Source organism: Emys orbicularis, chromosome 19 (assembly GCF_028017835.1).
Source record: "Emys orbicularis isolate rEmyOrb1 chromosome 19, rEmyOrb1.hap1, whole genome shotgun sequence".
NCBI lineage: Eukaryota > Metazoa > Chordata > Testudines > Emydidae > Emys > Emys orbicularis.
Window position 1 is genome coordinate 21,978,195 of NC_088701.1, and position 14,585 is coordinate 21,992,779.

Sequence of the window (14,585 nt, forward strand, 5' to 3'; positions counted from 1 at the left end):
CCCAACGAGCCAGTGTGGCCCTAAGGGGGCTGACGCGCTGCAGGGTCCCCCCCAGAGCTGGGCGCGCGCACCAGGCCTGTGGATCCGTCCCAGCTGGGTTCGGGGCTGTCTCCCCACGCTGGGGCTCGCCCGGTGCTTGGGCGGCCGACAGGCCCTCAGTACACGGGACGTCCCTTCTTTGCTCAGCTCTGCACAAGCAGCAAGACACCTCCTCCCCGCAGGGACCACAGGGGTGTCCTGCTTGGCGGTGTTAATAATCATCATGATACGAACATCGGGCAGAGGGGTGGGGTGGGGCGCTAAGGAACCCCCTCCCTTTGGGAATACGACGCTGGCCGCCCTTCCCGGAGGTGACACCGCAGGGACCCCGCGGCACGAGGCCTGCAGCCAGCAGCGGCAGGAACAAGTCCCCGTCGCCTCCCGGCGCGAGGGTGAACGCGGCTGCGGGTTTCACGCCCCCCTCGAGCTGTGCCACGCGCTGCCCTGGTTCACCGGGCCCACGGGTGGGGGCGGGGCCGAGGCACACGCTGGCTAGTAGCCAGGAGAGGGGCTGCGAGGAGCCAGCAGGCGGGAAGACACCAGCCTGGGACAGACCCATGTGGTGCACACACGCACACGCACACACACTCAGCAGCCTGGTGTGCCCAGGGGGTGTCACCCGTTTGGGGAGCAGGCGGCTGGCCTGGGTATGGTGCTGCGGGGCAGAGTTAAGGTGATATTCCAGCAACAGGGCAAGGGGGTTGACACTTATTCGGCTCCTTGATGCTAACCCCTGTCTGGCTCAGGGGCTCGGCCTCTGGGATGGGGCCGGATTCCTCTGCAGGGAGCCGTATGGGGCCCTGGGGAAGGGAGAGACAATGGGGGGCTGCTGCCCCCTTGTGGTAGTATCAAGAAAGGGCAGATTTGCACCACTAAACCAGAGCTGCATTCACCCAGGAGTCACTAGGACCCATCTCTCCTACTTTCCCCCGCCCCCACCGCTTCCTGCTCCCCTGTGACAAAGTGGGAATGTTCTTAATGTTTTCTCTGAATACTGTGTGAGTGCCTCAGTTTCCCCTATGCATTTCTCGAGTGTCTAGGTGATGGGATCAGGATGTGTGATTGTTGCAGAGCCCTAGAGGGCAGGGGTGATGGTGTCTGCACAGAGAATGGCCGACACCCTGTCTCCTGATGGCCTGGGCCCCTCCCCTGCAAGGGGCCAACTGAAGGTGTTGGAGAACAAAGAGATCAGGTGGCCTCCTGGCCCGGGGAAGAGACAAAGGCAGAGGAGGGGCTGGCGAGTTTCAGTTTGGAGCTGGCTGGGGAAATGAAGGGGGTCCAGACGGGGCTCTGGCCTCCCTGCCCCCAAGATGGACCCGACTGAGGGGTCCTGTTCTCTGTACCTACAAGCTTTGTTTGGACCATGTTCCTGTCGTCTAATAACCCTTCTGTGTTACCGTCTGGCTGAGAGTCGAGTCTGGCTGCGGAGTTGGGGGGCAGGGCCCTCTGGCTGCCCCAGGACCCCGCCGGTGCAGACTCGCTGCGGGAAGCGCACGGAGGGGCAGAGGATGCTGAATGCTCCCAGGTCAGACCCAGGAAGGTGAAGCTGTGTGAGCTTCTTGCCCTGGAGACAGTCTGCTCCGAGAGAGGAGACTTCACCAGAGTCCTGACTGGCTTCGTAGGGAGCAGTTCCCGAGCGTCACCCGGGGACTCCGGGTCTGGGCCTCCCTCTTTCCCCAGCCAGCTCTGATCTGACGGGGCGGGGGCTGTCTAGTGCCCGGGGTCAGCACCACCGGGCTCTGATCTGACGGGGCGGGGGGCTGTCTAGTGCCCGGGGTCAGCACGACCGGGCTCTGGCCTGACAGGGAGGGGGCCGTCTCGTGCCCTGGGTTGGCACCACCGGGCTCTGGCCTGACGGGGCGGGGGCTGTCTAGTGCCCGGGGTCAGCACGACCGGGCTCTGGCCTGACAGGGAGGGGGCCGTCTCGTGCCCTGGGTTGGCACCACCGGGCTCTGGCCTGACGGGGCGGGGGCTGTCTAGTGCCCGGGGTCAGCACGACCGGGCTCTGGCCTGACAGGGAGGGGGCCGTCTCGTGCCCTGGGTTGGCACCACCGGGCTCTGGCCTGACGGGGAGGAGGCCGTCTCGTGCCCTGGGTTGGCACCACCGGGCTCTGGCCTGACGGGGCGGGGGCCATCACCCTGTGTCTGTAGCAGCTGGGACAACGTGGCCCCAATCCCAGGTGGAACCACTTGGCGCTGCCATAACAGTTCTCCTGAGCCGCTGGATCATTAACTCCCCCCCCCCCCCCCAAGCAGCAGGAGCCAGGCCTCAGTTTTTAAAAATTTTATTTATAACAATCTCTGTGTTTAGTTGTAAAGTAATCCAGCAAAAGTTATGAAAAGGTGCCCCCCCGCCAACGGCCGGGGGCCCCACCCCCCACAGGCGTATCCCGTCCCTACTAGAAAAGCTAGGTCATTTGATTCGGTTTAAAAAAAAATGCCTGTGGGAGAAACGAGTGGAGATGAAGCTGGGGCGGGCCGGCGGCAGCCCCTGGGGAGCGGGGTGCCCGGCGCGGTGCCTGGGCCCCCCCCTTTGCCCGCAGGAGCATGCACTAAACATGGCGCTAGGCGCAAAGGAAAGGAACCCCCCGCCCCCGGCAGGGGAGACCCAGGCAGCGGCCCCAGCTCCAGCCACGGGGCCCGGGGGTGCAGGCCCCCAAACACCCCCAGTCCCGAAGGAGCCGCACCCCCCTCCCGGGAATCAGTGCCGGGGGGGGGGGGGAAGGGAAAAGGGGATCCCACCTAGAGAGTGCTCTGGGGCAGGTGATTGGTTGGATGGGAGCCTGGGCGGGAAGGAAGGTGATTGGTGGGATGGGAGCAGGAGGCGGGAACAAAGGTGATTGGTTGGATGGGAGCCTCGGCGGGAAGGAGGGTGATTGGTGAGGTTGGAGCGAGGGAACGGATTTGTGGGACAGGATTGCAATGGCGAATGGGGATGGGAGGGGCGGGGCTGAGGACAAGGGGGAGGAGCTCTCCATCTGGCTCCTCCCCCTGCAGCTGCTGGCAGGTGGGGGAGGGGGCTGCGTGTTGGGGGGGGGGAATCGAGTCACCGGGGCATTGGAGACTGATTTGTTCGTCGCTCGGGGTGGGGGGGCTGGACACGGTGCCCCGGGGGGGCAAAACCCACCAGGACCCAACTGCGGCAGGTTTCAACTGCAGCGGGGGGGCGATCGCAGGGTTAATGCTGCCACGCACCCCCCCACACCCCAGCCAAGGGGGGATCCCCCCAACAGCCTTGGACCCAGCTCCCCAGCGCTATGGAGACAAGCCGGGTATCCCCCCCCCCCCACTTTAACCCCTCGCTGTGCCCGCTCCGACACCCCCCCGGCTTCAGCCCCTCGCTGTGCCCGCTCCGAGATGCCGGCTCGTCCCACGGGGGGAGGGGGGGGGGAAGAGGGGGAGCCTGGCCCAGGGAATAGACAAGTAATAATACTGCTCACATATAAAAGTAATAATCCTTCATTTGTACATTTATACAGTGTCTGTCGCCCCCCCTCCCCCCCGCTTGTCTCTTGATTGGCTTCTTTTCCAAACCGGCGGCACCGCAGCCCCCTCCCCCCGTCTCTGCCCCCTGTGCTAGGGGGTTGCCCGACCCCCCCCCATCCCTGCCCCCTATGCCAGCGGGTCAGCCAGGTCGTCGTCCGCGCCCCGCGACAGCAGCTCCCGCTTCTCGTCCGTGCTGGCCAGCGAGTTCCGGCTGTTGTGGGCTCCCATGTAGAGGGTGGCGTAGACGGGGTTGGTAAAGTTGGTGGGCTGAGGGGGGGAGAGCGAGGGGTGAGGAGGGGGGAACAGAAGGTCCCCATGGGGGAGGGTGTCTCCCACTGTCCCCCCCCTTCTCCTCTGGCGTCCCTGCTGCGGGGTTCCCATGGGGTCGGCTCCATCCCCCGCCCCCACCCTCACCTTGTCCGGGTCCAGGGCGAAGTCGGCGTCCAGCAGCTCCCCCACGTCGTCCTCCGGCTCCCCCTCGTACATCTTGTAGGTGGGGTTCCCGATCTCCACGTTCATGGCGCCGTTCGTCATCCGCTGGTGCTGGAAGCCTTTGGCGCTGGGGAGCACGGGGCGAGCATAGGGTTAGCGCTGGGCATGGGGGGCAGAGGCAGGTGCCTGCCGGGGGGGGAGCAGTGTGTGGGGCAAAGGGCTTGGGGAGCCCCATGCTGCAGGGAGAGGGCCATCGATATCACAGGGGCAGGGCCCCACAGCCAGGTGACCCTCTGACTAGAATCTCAGCTCCCGGCCCATGGCCAGGAACCCCCAACCCGCCCCCCGGCCCGGTAACCCCTCCCCCCCGGCCCACGACTCACCCTTTAACCCGCCGCTTGTACCAGAAGACCGCCAGGCCCAGCAGCAGGATGAGCAGCAGCAATACGATGGGGATGACGATGGAGGCCGTTCCTGGGGCGGCAGGGAAAGGCGGCACGTCAGGGCACGGCTGGGGAGCCCCCGACCCTCCCCGGGCCCGGCTCATGGGGCGGGAGTGGGCTCCCCACTGTCTGGGGCGATCCGGAGCATAGGACGGGGGTGGGCTCCCCACTGTCTGGGGCGATCCGGGGCATGGGTGGGCTCCCCACTGTCTGGGGCGATCCAGGCCTGGCGCCGAGGTACCCGGGGGGGGCTCAGCCCCTCGCCAGCTGAAAGGGACTCTGAGATTTCTATGGGGGGGGGCAGTGGGATGAGCTGGCTCTGTGGGTGCAGACGCCCACCCCCCGGGGACCCTCAGGAGGGCAGGGAAATGCCCCCCCCCATATACATACGGCCGCTCTGCTGCTCGCTGACCCCAAAGTCCTCACACCGCAGCCCCGTCAGATCCGTCGCGCACCTGGCGGGGCGGGAAGCCAAGCGCAGGTTAGAGGGGAGCGGAGCGCAGGAATGGGGGGCACACGGGGCGGGGGCACGTGGATCGGGGAGGGAGCAGGCGGGGGAGCACGGAGACCGTCTGGACCGGGGGGGCTTGCAGAGCGGATGTCCCTGCCACTCGTGCCTCCTCTGCTATGTGGGGGGGGACACCCCCCGTTCCTGGGGGACTCTGCTGAGATTTGGAGCAGGGGGCACATCCTGGCAGTTCCCGCTCGGGCGGCTCCTGGCAGGACGGGGGGCTGAGCTGGGCCCTGCGCGGGGGCTTTGCCATGGAAGTGCCCGGCCGGCAGAGCTGCCCTACGGCCCCATCACCCCCACGCCGCGGGCCGGGCGGTGCTTACTGGCATTCCGGCATCTGCGTCCTGCCGTTCATGGTGCAGGTGCCCCCGTTCAGGCAGTAGTTGTCGCAGGTCAGGCAGCTCGGTGCCATCTTGCCATTCGGGCAGCTGTAGGGCAGAGATGGGGCAGGGTCAGCGCATGCACCCGAAACACTCCTCATGCCCCCCCACTGCCCCCCCAGCTGTAGGGCAGAGACGGAGGGGGTGTCAGCGCATGCACCCCGAACCCTCTGCATGCCCACCACTGCCCCAGCCCCCCCTCCCCCCAGCTGTGGGGCAGAGTCAGGGTGGGGTCAGCGCATGCACCCCCGCACTGCCCCCCTCAGCTGTGGGGCAGAGATGGGGCATGGTCAGCGCACACCCCCTGAATCCTCCAGGTGCCCAGCCCACTGACCCTGCTCCCCCTAGCACGGCTGCAGCCAGGGAGCAGGGCGCCAGGGCTCTCCGGGGGGGCTGGCAGGGCACAGAGCCAGCCCCCCTCCATGCCCCCCGATCACCAGGGCGCTGTTCTGGGCAGAGCAGCTCGGTGCCTCTGTTCTCCTAGCGCCTCCCCCATCACAGTCCCCCCCCGTCCCCCCCCAGGCAGGCTCAGCTGCCCCTAGACGCCGGGCATGCCTGGCACGCAGCGTCTGGGCCCGAGGGCTGAGCTGCCCGGGAGCCGTGCTGGCCGCACCAGCCCCGCGGACACCTACGTGCAGGTGACCTCGCCGCTCTGCCTGTTGATGTTGCACTTGCCCTCCTGGCAGCGGGAGCACTTGCTGACCTGGCAGCGGGCACCCTCGTACTGCGGCAGGCAGCGGCACTGCTTGGCGCCGCCGGCCGCCAGCTGGCACACGCCCTCGTTCTCACAGTAGTCGAAGCACTGGCCTGCGGGGGAGAGGGTGGGCGGTGGGAGGGAGGAGTGGCGGGAGCAGCAGGGCCCATCCTAGCTGGGGAGAGAACCCAGGATTCCTGGCTCCCAACCCCACCCTCCCTCTCTGACCGACCACTAGACCCCACTCCCCTCCCAGCTGGGGAGAGAACCCAGGAGTCCTGGCTCCCAACCCCACCCCTCCCTCTGACCGACCACTCAGCCCCACTCCCCTCCCAGCTCTGGGGAGAGAACCCAGGAGTCCTGGTTCCCAACCCCACCCCCCCTCTCTGACCACTCGGCCCCACTCCCCTCCCAGCTGGGGAGAGAACCCAGGAATCCTGGCTCCCAGCTGCCCCCCCCCCCCCCCCCCGGCTCTGACCACTACACCCCACCCGCTCCCGGCTGGGGAGAGGACCCAGGCGTCCGGCTCGCCCCACTCACGGTACTGGCAGCGGTCGCCGAGGAAGCCGGCCGGGCAGCGGCAGTTGGGCTGGTTGCCCAGGTTGACGCTGCAGCTGCCGTTGTTCAGGCAGTATTCAGCGCACACCTGCTGGTTGCACCGGGGCCCGGTGAAGCCGGTGGGGCAGCGGCACGTCGGCATCCCTGGGAAGGGGGCCAAGGCGTCAGCGCGATGGGGCCACGGGATCCGCTCGTTAGGACGCGGATACTGGAGCCTCAGGGCTTCGGACCCTCTGCCCAGCTCTGGGCACCGAGGGCAGCCGGATCTGCCCCGGTCCTGCCTCCCACGCTGGTGCGGGGGCTCAGGGGCACGGCCCAGCCAGCCCCGTATCCCTGAGCACCCACAGCTCCTGTGGGATCAAAGCCAGGGCCCCACCCCGGTGCCCCTCCCAAGCCCCACGAGCCCATCTCCCCTGGTGCTGCTCTCCCGGCCCTGGCTGGCAGTGCCCCATACCTGACGGGGAGGCGGCGCAGGTGCCCCCGTTCTGGCAGTACTCCCAGCACTGGTCCAGCTGGCACTTCTCGCCGTTGTAGCGCGGCTGGCAGCGGCACTTGGCCTGCTTGCGGGCGTTCAGGAAGCAGCTGCCCCCGTTGAGGCAGACCAGGTCGCAGGTGTCGCTGGTCGGGACTGGAGAGCACGGGAGAGGAGAGTGAGGACAGGCTGCCGGCGGAGGGGCTGGTACCGTGCCCGGTGGGCACACAGCTCTGGGTGGACCAGCAATGCCCCGGACTGGGCCGGGGGGAATCTTAACCCTTACAGTGCCAGTGGGAAGGTTGTGACTCTGGGAGACGCGCTGTCCACCCAGTGGCGCCCCCCCTTGGGCAGCAACCCCTGGCTGTGCTCAGGAGGCGTGGCCTGTTGGAGGGGGCGTGGCCTTGCTGCAGCTTCCTTCCCCCCCCCCCCCCCCCCGGGTGGCACCACGTACCGACGGGCGAGACGGTGGGTGAGGGGATCACCACGCATGTGCCGTTGTCCAGCCGCTTCCCGTTGGGGCAGGTGCAGACGGGGCCGCTAGGGCTCAAAAGGCAGAGCCACTCGCATTTCTTCCTGTCGCAGGGGTTGGTCACTGGGAGAGAGAGGGGAGGGGTGTGTGGGTGAAGGGAGCGCAGGGTGGGGGCTACATGGCCGGGCACCCCTGCCCCACAGCACCCCCCGTCCGTCCCAGCGCATGTAGCACCACCCTCCGGAGGTGCCCACCCTTGTGTCCCGCAGCCCCGGCCGCCCCAGCTCAGACTGGAGGGGGCTGTTCTGTGGTTGTGACCCCCCTTTCCTTTGCGGCTCGGCCGACGGGGGTGGCCCAATGCTGTAACCCAGGGCGTGCTCCTGGCAGGGCGGAGGAGGCCGCGCAGCCCTGGGGGGTCCCCGGCTGGCCCTGGCGCTCACCGTCCGGCTGCTTGTACTGGTGGTAGAGCACCACGTCGGTGGCGTGGTTCAGCCCAGACGTCAGGTTGGTGACGGGCCCGTGCCCGAACTTGTGGATCTTGAAGATGCGGTTGTTAATGTAGGTGACGCCGTAGATGTAATCCTCAAAGATGTCGATGCTGAAGGGGTGGCTCAGTCCTGGGGGGACAGGGCGGGAGGGGCGCGGAGTCAGAGGCCGGCCCTGCAGCTCAGGGCGCAGCTGTAACCGGATACCTGCTGTGTGTCTGGCCAAGGGCCCCTCTACCCCGGTATCAGGCCTCCTGCTGGAACGGGGCAGGACACAGGGGACGCAGCATGATTGGCTAAGTAGAGGGGGGAGCTCTGGGGGCGGGGCTCTTCTGCAGCTGCTCACTGGTGACCCCTTGTGGGCAGTGAAGGAACAGCTCCGTTCCCTCTGTCTCATGGTGCACTCTGGAGACCCGATGCCAGATCCCCGCGCCCCGGCTCAGCTAGGCCGCTGGTCCCCAGCCAGGACGGGGTGCTGGGAGGGGGTGGGGCGTGGCTGCCCGTCCTAAGGAGACCTCCCCAGCCCAGCCCGGCTCTCTGCAGCGGCCTCTCACCTTTCTTGTTATCGATGGCCACGACGGGGTCGGTCCCATTGAAACGGATGCTGCCGATGACGGAGAGCTTGGCGTCGGCCCAGTACAGCCGCTCGTTGTGATAGTCGACAGCCAGGCCTGCGGGGAGACACGCGCTGAGATCCCGTCGGCTGCAGCAGCTCTAGCAGCCCAGCCGGGCAGCTCCACACGGCAGATGAGTCGTGGGCACTGCTGGGAAGTGGGCTGCAGCACGGCCGGCCAGACACCCCCAGACGGGTTGGACAGCAGCAGGGCCCAGCTCCCGGAGTCCCCAGTTGCGGGTCCCCCAGGAAGAGGGCAGATCGCGCAGACGTGGGGTGTTACTAGATTCTCCAGATCCCCAAGCGCTTCGTACGGGCATTGGTTACAGACGAGGGAAACCGAGTCACAAAGCAACCTACCCCAGGTCACACGGTGGCAGAGCTGGGAAGAGAACCCAGGAGTCCTGGCCCGGTGCCCTCACTCCAGAGCCCGCTATCTGCCTGAACCCTCGCTGGGTGCCGGGGGACCCCCTGCCCCGCCCGCCGTGCCCGGCCCTGCTCACCTGTCGGCCACTGGATGTTGTCCTGCACCAGCGTCTCCCTCATGGTCCCGTCCATCGCGGCCTTCTCGATCTTGGGGTGGTTGCCCCAGTCGGACCAGTACATGGTCCTGTGAAGAGAGGAAAGGCCTTGGCGGAGTGGGTCCCTGGGGGAGGGGCGGAGAGGCACGACCCCTGGCGCACAGGCTGCTGGCGGGGGGCTCTGAGCCCAGCCCCCGACACTGCAGTGCCCCGTGCCCGCAGCCCCACTGACCTCAACGGCCTGTTTGTGCTGCTGAGATGAGGGATGGAGCCGGCAGCGCGCTGGGGCCCTCGAAGGGTTAATCCGCACCAGCCCCGAGGGGGGGACCTTGGTGCCTCCCCATGGATACAGCGGGGGGGGGAGTGCAGGGGGTGGGACGGAGTGGGGCGCGGGGGCCGGATGGGGGGCAGGGTGTGGGACGGGGTGGGGCGCCGGTTCTGGATATGGGGGGGGAGCGCAGGGGGTGGAACAGGGGGTCTGGACGGGGCAGGGACGTCTCGTACCCTCGGAGCGGGTCGACCACGATGGCGTGGGGCTCGTCGATCATCCCCGAGATCAGTGTCTTGCGGTTGTCGCCCTTCATCTGCGCCACCTCAATGACGTCGCGCCCGGAGTCCGTCCAGTAGACGTTCCCGGCCACCCAGTCCACGGCGATGCCCCGCGGCATCTTGAGCCCCGAGATCTGGAATGCAGAGAGAGGCGGGGCCTTAGCGCCCTGGCCCGGCTCGCCCCGGCCCCCCGGAGCCCCGAGCGCCCGCTCACATTGAGGTGGGTGACGCCCCCGTCCAGCTGCCGGCGGTTGCGGTTGGAGGCGGTGGAGGCGGCGGACGACGGCAGCTCGCGGTAGGAGATCTTGCCCGTGTGCCAGTTGGTCCAGTAGATTTTGTTGCCCTTGACGTAGATGTCCATGGCGTCGATGCGCACGTTCTCGTCGCCCTGAAAGGCCGGCTCGTAGGCCGAGTTGGGATTGAAGGGGTACATGCTGCGGATCTTGTTGTCGTCGGCGATGTACAGGATCTGCTGCTCCGAGCCTGCAGGGGGGAGAGCTGTCAGCTGGGGGCCCAGTGGGGTGCAGCACTGAGGGGGCACAGGGGATGTGCCCGCTAGGAGGGGGCGGGCTTGGCCAGCTCTGGGCAGCGGGACTGAGCTGCGGCTCTGGCTCATTCCAGCGGTCAGGGCCGGGCGGAGGGGCCAGGGTGGAGCCCAGTGGCCTCCCGACATGGGGTGCGTCCCGCGTGGCTCCTGCCTGGGGCCAGGCGGGACAGATGCTGGGGGAGCAGGGACGGGAAGGGTTTGAGACGGCTGGAGAGAGGGGAGCTGGGGTCCCAGGGAGACGTATCCAAACCGCCCGCGCCCCCCATACCTTCCGCCTTGCATGTGTGATGGGTCTTCATGAAGTTGCGGGCGCAGCTGCAGACGTGGGACCCCTTGGTGTTGTTGCAGATCTGGGAGCAGGTCCCGAACGTCGAGCACTCGTTGATGTCTGGGCAGGGATCAGAGGCAGACAGGCCGTGAGAGGCCGGGGGAGCTGTGACGGGGCGGGGGGCCCACCCCAGGGCAGTCCTACCTGAGAGCAGAGGGCGCCGCGCGGGGGCGGGCGATACAGCCCCTCACGGTAACCATGGGCTGGCACATAACAGCTCAGGGCTCCAGGGGAAGGTGGGCTGGGGGTGTCTGCATTCACCACCCTCGTGAGCACCCCAGCTCCGGCCAGGCAGCGGAGCTCTCTCCTGGTGCTGGCACCGGGGACCATGCCCCCCAGCTGCTAAGCACGGCAGCTCCCCAAAGCAGGGAGGGAGCGGAAGCTACTTGGGGGTGACGAGGCTGGGCCAGGGATGGGCCGTCTGCGGAGAGCTCCGGGAACAGGGGTGAGGAACAGTTTAGAGGGTGCTGAGATGCCACGTGGTGCCCGAACTGCCAGTGCCGTCCGCCAGGCCAAGGTCAGGGTGCCAGTCAGCTGCTCCCCACCTGGCGTCATTCACGGGACGTGCTTCCGAGGTCCAGCGGGCGAAGCACTTGACTGGGACTCAGGACACCTGGGTCCTATTCCTGGCACCTGCCCTCTGAAAACCAGGCCCCTCTTCCCCAGAGTCCCTGGGCATTCTGGGAAATCTTGGCCTTGTCTCCTTCAGAAGAACGACCCGGAAAGGCAGTGGCTCTGGTGGCCACCGCCGGGCGTGGCCCTGGGAGTGTGCTACCCACCAGGCAACCCCCCCATTCCTTGAACCCGCCCCGTGTCCGTGGGGAGCATGGTTCCTCCTGCAGTCCAGCAGAGCCCCGGGCTCCGTCCTGGCCTCCCCCCCGGCACAGCCCTGCACCCAGCGGCCTGGTACCTTGGCAGGTGTTTTTGTCAGGTGCTTTCTGGAAGCCGCTGCGGCAGGTGCAGTAGACGGTCGTCTGGGATTGGATGCACTTGGCCTCGTCCCCGCACATGGTCACGTTGGTGTGGCAGCCGTACAGATTGGGATCTGCAAGGGGGACGAAGGGCCAAGCGGCTCGTCAGGGCGCGGCCATGGGACCAAGGACTGTACCAACTGCCGTGCTGCCCCGGAGCCAGCACCCCCCTCCCCCCCGCCTGGGTGGCATCTGTGGGCGAACCTGGGACCTCAATAGGAGAACATATTTCAGGCCTCCTGGGAACACTGGCCCAGCCCTGACAGAGCAAAACCTCGGAGGGAGAGAGCTCCCCCTGCTAGCCCAGCCCTGGGCTCCCCCAAGCCCTGCCGGTGCCCCTCACTCCCGACCCGCAGCCCCTGCTAGCCCAGCCTTGGGCTCCACACAGCCCTGCCGGTGCCCCTCACTCCCGACCCACAGCTCCCTGCTAGCCCAGCTCTGGGCTCCCCCCAGCTCTGCCGGTGCCCCTCACTCCCAACCCGCAGCCCTCTGCTAGCCCAGCCTTGGGCTCCCCACAGCTCTGCCGGTGCCCCTCACTCCCGACCCACAGCCCCGTTCGCCCAGCCCTGGACAACCCCCAACAGCTGTGCCGGTGCCCCTCAATCCTGACCCACAGCCCCCTGCTAGCCCAGCCCTGCCCTCTGTGACGGTCTGTACTATTATGGTCACCACTTTTACAATACTATGATACATTTCGTACAAAGAATACCTTGTGAGGAATCATCTGAAAACTCATAATCTGCTGAACATTATTGTCCTGGTACAATATGTGTAACAACATTCTATGTGAAATTATAAGATTCTACTACGTATCGTTGATATAAACTGTTCCAAGGTTCAGACAAGCAGATGCAAACTAGTTTTTCAGGGACAAAGACACACTAGCACCCCAGACAGGTGTTAAAGAGCGATCACCGGCTTAAGCAACCGTTCTTCAGCAGCAGGAAGGTGTAAACAAGAAATTTACATTTCCTCACAGAGAAGGTTCAACCCTCACATCTGCTGCCCCCCCTTCTTCTCCCATCTCTCTGCTCAGCACATCAACGAACACTGGAAGGACTCTGACCTGGGGGAGGGGTCCCTGGTTGACGGGAAATCCAGCCTGTGAACTATTACAACGTGTGGTGAGAGAGACTCGCTTTACAGCCCACTCACCGCCGTGGGAACACGGCTCCTCGTCCGAGCCGTCCCCGCAGTCATCGAAGAAGTTGCAGCGCAGGAGGGAGCTGATGCATTTCTTGTTCTTGCAGAGGAATTCGCTCTTCTCGTGGCTGCAGCTCTTGGGCCTGGCGGTGGGCAACTCTGTGGGGGCCGGCAGGGGAGTGGGCTTGAGACCAGAGCATGGGAGCAGCCCTGGGGGCTAAGGGCCACTGACCCCGGCCCCACAGAAAGACACACATTCCCTGCCCCAGGAAGGATACGATGGGGAACAGGGGGAGGGGCTAGTGACTACAGCAGTGGCCTGGGAGCCAGGACTCCTGGGTTCTATCCCTGGCTCTGGGAGCAGACAGGGATCTAGTGGTCAGAGCGGAGGGCTGGGAGCCAGGACTCCTGGGTTCTATCCCTGGCTCTGGGAGCAGACAGGGATCTAGTGGTCAGAGCGGAGGGCTGGGAGCCAGGACTCCTGGGTTCTGTCCCTGGCTCTGGGAGCAGAGAGGGATCTAGTGGTCAGAGCGGAGGGCTGGGAGCCAGGACTTCTGGGTTCTATCCCTGGCTCTGGGAGCAGAGAGGGATCTAGTGGTCAGAGCGGAGGGCTGGGAGCCAGGACTCCTGGGTTCTATCCCTGGCTCTGGGAGCAGACAGGGATCTAGTGGTCAGAGCGGAGGGCTGGGAGCTAGGACTCCTGGGTTCTATCCCTGGCTCTGGGAGCAGACAGGGATCTAGTGGTCAGAGCGGAGGGCTGGGAGCCAGGACTCCTGGGTTCTATCCCTGGCTCTGGGAGTAGAGAGGGATCTAGTGGTTAGAGCGGAGGGCTGGGAGCCAGGACTCCTGGGTTCCGTTCCTGGCTCTACATGTGACTTGCTCTGTGGCCGTGGCTCAGGTGGGGCTCCCGCCCAGGCCTGACTCCGCCCATCTCTAGAGCGGGGCAGTGGCAGTGACCTCAGGGCTGCTCACCGCAGTCTCGCTCGTCCGTGCCGTCCCCGCAGTTGTCGATGCCGTCGCACTGACGCCCGATCCACAGGCACACGCGGTCGTTCTTGCAGCGGAACGGTCGGCCGGGCGGGCACTGGAACCTCACTGCGCCGGCGACAGACAGGCGGAGCTGGTGAACGGAGACGCCGCTGCCTGGCTCAGCCCCCCTCCCTTCCCCCCCCCCCCCAATGCGCCCAGGTGCCAGGACTCGGACTCCATCGCAGGGCCCGGCTGGAGAACCTGGCTCCAAACTGGGGCTGACCCCAAACTCCCTGGAAATCCCCCAGGCTCAGAGCCCCATAAACTCCGCTCCGCTCCCCCCAGACTGTGCCCCCTCCTGGGCTGACCCCCCAAAACCTCTGCTCCCCCTCCAGAAGTGACCCCCACATTGACATTCTGCCCCTTCCCCGGCTTGTTGGCCCCCCAGCCTTGGCCTCGCCCACTAGGCCAGTCCTCTTGGGCTCTGTGAACCACTCACAAGCACCCGGGGGCCAGGCCATCAGCCCACGGAGCCTGCCCCACTGCAGAGCACGGGCGTTACCGGCACCCGCCTCCCCCGTCTGAACCCGACTCAAACATCTCAGCCCTCGGGAGAGCTCCGAGCCACAGGCAGAGACCAGGGGAGACCGGGGCCCCCCAGGGCCCGGCGATGACAGGGAATCGCCTGGGTGGGAGAGCCGGTGATCCATGCCCCATGGGGCAGAGGGAGGCAAAAGGCCCCCAGGCTCCAGCCCCGACCCAGTGCTCCCCCCACCCCAAACTGGGGCCCCTCCACGCTAACCTCCAAACTCTCTGCTCCCCCTGATCCCTGCCGATCGGACCGGGGATCAAATTCCTTCCTGCCCCCCCAAGCTGGCAACGGGCTGACCCTGAGCATGACACCAGCCGGGACAGAGAATTCTTTGGGTCAGCTCAGGGCGCCGCCCACCCCGTCCGGGTTCGGCCTCACGC

The 14,585-nt window shown here is 66.5% G+C and overlaps 1 protein-coding gene across 1 annotated transcript in view; it reads right to left on the minus strand.

Moving 5' to 3' along the window:
• Nucleotides 1–3,651: 3,651 nt before the first annotated feature.
• LRP1 (LDL receptor related protein 1) overlaps nt 3,652–14,585 on the minus strand; it is a 179,908-nt gene continuing 168,974 nt past the window's right edge. The window contains exons 72-89 of the mRNA XM_065419313.1: nt 13,617–13,739; nt 12,657–12,803; nt 11,441–11,575; nt 10,471–10,590; nt 9,870–10,138; nt 9,611–9,789; nt 9,089–9,195; nt 8,527–8,643; nt 7,928–8,104; nt 7,470–7,610; nt 6,998–7,171; nt 6,526–6,687; nt 5,924–6,098; nt 5,235–5,339; nt 4,791–4,855; nt 4,341–4,431; nt 3,940–4,084; nt 3,652–3,792 (exon numbers count right to left, since the gene is read on the minus strand). Coding sequence (XP_065275385.1) covers nt 3,652–3,792; nt 3,940–4,084; nt 4,341–4,431; nt 4,791–4,855; nt 5,235–5,339; nt 5,924–6,098; nt 6,526–6,687; nt 6,998–7,171; nt 7,470–7,610; nt 7,928–8,104; nt 8,527–8,643; nt 9,089–9,195; nt 9,611–9,789; nt 9,870–10,138; nt 10,471–10,590; nt 11,441–11,575; nt 12,657–12,803; nt 13,617–13,739 — 2,573 coding nt within the window. The remainder of the gene's footprint in view (nt 3,793–3,939; nt 4,085–4,340; nt 4,432–4,790; nt 4,856–5,234; nt 5,340–5,923; nt 6,099–6,525; nt 6,688–6,997; nt 7,172–7,469; nt 7,611–7,927; nt 8,105–8,526; nt 8,644–9,088; nt 9,196–9,610; nt 9,790–9,869; nt 10,139–10,470; nt 10,591–11,440; nt 11,576–12,656; nt 12,804–13,616; nt 13,740–14,585) is intronic.